Source organism: Theropithecus gelada, unplaced genomic scaffold (genome assembly GCF_003255815.1).
Source record: "Theropithecus gelada isolate Dixy unplaced genomic scaffold, Tgel_1.0 HiC_scaffold_1469, whole genome shotgun sequence".
Taxonomy (NCBI): Eukaryota; Metazoa; Chordata; class Mammalia; order Primates; family Cercopithecidae; genus Theropithecus; species Theropithecus gelada.
In genome coordinates, this window is record NW_020256400.1 from 1,541 (window position 1) to 5,380 (window position 3,840).

The 3,840-nt window shown below is 36.6% G+C and overlaps 1 protein-coding gene across 1 annotated transcript; it reads right to left on the minus strand.

The window, feature by feature from the left end:
- Nucleotides 1–1,004: 1,004 nt before the first annotated feature.
- On the minus strand, nt 1,005–3,367 carry LOC112616956 (heat shock factor protein 5; the record flags this gene model as incomplete). The annotated part of the gene is made up of 2 exons (XM_025373704.1): nt 1,005–1,182; nt 2,846–3,367. Coding segments are annotated over 2 exons (700 nt in total), but the record flags the coding sequence as incomplete, so codon positions are not given.
- Nucleotides 3,368–3,840: the final 473 nt, after the last annotated feature.

Here is a 3,840-nt window from a genome sequence, read left to right on the forward strand (position 1 = left end):
TCTCATCTAAATTGCCTTCAAGGCTCATGCCATTGTATTAAACATCTTCAGTGGTGAGAAACCTTTAATCTTTAATGATGGATTGGAAAATATAGTCAACTAAAAGCATGCAAGCTAAGTTTAGTGAACAAATGATGGATAGTTTTTAGCCTAAAAGACATTTTGCAGAAAGAACCCTATGAATCTGAGCTATACTATGACCTATGATCATATCACTATTAATTTACTTTTTGGAAAAGTTCTCACAGAAGTTCTCAACATTTTTCAAATTACTGTAGGTTAAAATGATTGTTTGTCCTGGTTAATTCCTGCACTGCATGCCCCTGACATGCACGTAATTCTAGAATATTAAAATTGTGCATTGCAGACTTTGGTAACCTGATTTTTGGATCATATAAAATACACGTTTTATTAGATGTTACTATTTTCTTCAAAAAACATGATTTTGTCATATTAGAAGCAACTATATGTCCCTAAAACAATCACTTACTCTGAGTTCTTACAAACTGCAAGAATAACAAACCATTGGTATAGGGTCATACTTTACAGTACCTTTATAATACGCTCAGGATAATATCATAAATTTCCATCTAATTTTCTCCTGTCACAATATAAGTACATGCCCTCTTGTCCTAGAGTCTGTTAATAACAGAACAAGTCCAACTACAATTTCGAAGTCTGGCATCTAGGATAGTTATTAAATCATCCTTCATCCCTGCCTTCTCCAAGTTAAATAATCTAAATTCCTTTGCTTATTCTTAATATGTTCTATATTTTTCAAAGCCCAAATCATTATATGTAATACTAGGAAAATAACTATTACATACTTTACAAAGATAATTAAGAACAAATATAGAGTTAAAATTATAGCTATGTAAAAATAGCAATGTGACAGGTATAATACAATTATGAATAATAAATGGAGACCCAGAAAAACTGTCATTCATATATTAATTCTACAGCGTGATTCTACTTCTGGCATTCTAGAGCACAATAATCCTTACCAGGGGACTTTCCTTGTTGTGAGTTGCTTCTGTGCTCTCTGTATCTGGCTGGAGTGGCTAAACCTGTGTCTTTGCTAGGCTTGCTAGCAGGCCCCATTTCTGAAATGAGGAATCCCATCTGTTCTGAAGGCAAGATATTCTCACGTGAACTGGTCTGGCATTTTATATTGGCATCCACCTAAAATATTAAACCCATTCATTAATTGAGATTTCCTCCAAATATCTGCTAAAAGTTAAGATATTTTATCAGAGGAGTTCTATTATAGGAACATGATCCAACAAACAAGCTTATAAGGCTTTTCATTCTTATAAATGATACTATACCTTTCTCCATACACAAACTACTAAAATGTATATGGAGCTAAAACATTTACTTATGATCAGAGGAATATCTACCATGAAGCTTGTTTTTTTTTTTTTTTTTTTTTTTTAACTTACAAAAGTGCAGGGTTTTTTTTGTTTTTTTGTGTGTTTTTTTTTGTTTGTTTGTTTTAAGGCAGGGTCTCACATTGTTGTCCAGGTGAGAGTACAGTGGTACAATCATAGCTCACTGTAACCTCAAGCTCTTGGGCTCAAGTGATCCTCCTGAGTAGCTAGGACTACAGGTGCTAGTTAATTTTTAAAAAGTTTTTTTGTAGGCTGGGCATGGTGGCTCATACTTGTACTTCCAGCACTTTAGGAGGCTGAAGTGGGTGGATCACAAGGTCAGGAGCTTGAGACCAGCCTGGCCAACATGGTGAAACCCCGTCTCTACTAAAAATACAAAAAATTAGCTGGGCGTGGTGGTGGGCACCTCTAGTCCCAGCTACTCAGGAGGCTGAAGCAGAAGAATCGTTTGAACCCAGGAGGTGGAGGCTGCAGTGAGCCAAGATTGCACTACTGCACTCCAGCCTAGGTGACAGAGAGAGACTCCATCTCAAAAAAAAAATTTTTTTTTTAATTTGGATTTTTTTGGGTATTATTTTAAGGGGTACAGGTACAATTTTGTTACATGGATATACTGCATAGTGGTGAAGTCTGGGCTTTGAGTGAATAGTGTACAGTGTACCCACTAAGTAATTTCTCATCTCTGTTCCCCCTCCCACTCTCCCACCCTTCCACATCTTCAATGTCTCCAATGTCTATTATTCCACATTGTATGTCCAGTGTGTACACATTATTTAGCTTCCTCTTATAAAATGACAACAGGTGCTATTTGACGTTGTTTCTGTGGATATACTTTTGATGAATTATTCTTACTAATTATTGAGAATTAAAGTTTATTCATTTTCTTGTAATGAACTAGTGGCAATAAAGGAATTAGCCTTTACCTTCTGCTTTAGGAGTGCAGATATTAGTAAGGAAATTCAAACACAGTATGCTCACAAGTTACAGTTCAATGATGCTGTAATAAAGTTAGATAAGACCTCCAACCATCTCCTTACCTCTGTGCTACAAATGGCTAGGAAAGTCCTCATAATGTCTGTCAAATAAACCATCCCTCCTGGGTAACAGAATTATCAGCCAGGCATATCTAATCTATTTGAATTAAGATAGGAAGCAAAAACTCAAGGGATGCTTATAACATGAAAATAAGCTTCATACCACAATGCTCAATTAGACAACCTCTCTTTAGAGGTTGACTTCAGACCATGCATAATACAATGAGAGGATGCTTAAGGGTTAAGGTAACTTCTTTCTGAATCTTTTGTGCAGAAGCACCGGGACATGATCCTCCTGGAAACCATAATGAACTAGTATTAAACCCAAATAAAATCTGAACAAACTCTCCACTAGAATAGTCTTTAGCAGAAGTACTAGGTACTTTGAGCTTTATTAGGATTTTTTCTTTGCCCCCTTACCTGGTGTGTGCTGAATGGTGGCCCTTCCTGCACAAATACTACTGAAGATGGAGATGGATTATGATTTAGGTGCTCCTTCAGTTTGACATGAGCTTGCTGGATGGCTGCAGATTCCTGTATTGTGCTATTTTCAACAGGCTGAGCTGTGTGGATGGTATAGATGTACTCAGGTGACTGTGGTAGAGAGCAGGCAATTGCTTGTTCTGTTCCAACCACAAAAGACATAATATCTGAGCCTACAGGAGTAAGTGGCTCCAGCTGGCTAGCCTGACTTGCAGAACATGGATTGCTGTTGTTAGAATTAGCTAGAATGTGTTGGCCTCTGTTAGATTGAGATGTTGGGCACTGATTCTCAACAGGCTCCACCTTTACCATCTCCAATTTAGGGGAGGAATGCAACTCATCTACTATCTGAAAGACAGCCTCTAGGTTTACTTCTGTCTTTTTATTTTCATCAGTAGTACTGCAGGGCCAATTGGAAGGCAAAAATTCAACTGGATAGGAGGATTGCATTGAAGGATTCTGGGAAAAGAAAAAATATAACTGTTTGGATAGAAAATCAAATATGAGATAAAGGAGGAAAGCTACAATATTTAGCCTGATGAGTGCTAAACATAAATAGATTAAACTTAAAGATCACTAAGAAAACCTAGACACGAATCTACTTTTCAGCAATAGTAGCTTCAAATCTACTGTTAGCATTTACTTAGTATGTACTACATGTCAACCACTCTGCTAAGTTTAACACTTCAATGGGTCAATAATTCTTAGGGTTAAACTATACAAAATCAAAAGCTATAGTACCCAAATACCTATTTGCTGAGAAAGCATCTATACACCAAATTCTTCCATAAAAGCTGACAGACAAAAACATAATTCGTATCTATCATATACTGTTTTAGGAATGCAGTAAGGAAATTTCAAACACAGGATGCTCAAAAGTCTACCAGTCCTTCTACGGATTCAGGGAGTGGTACTAATATTCTGTTCCAAAT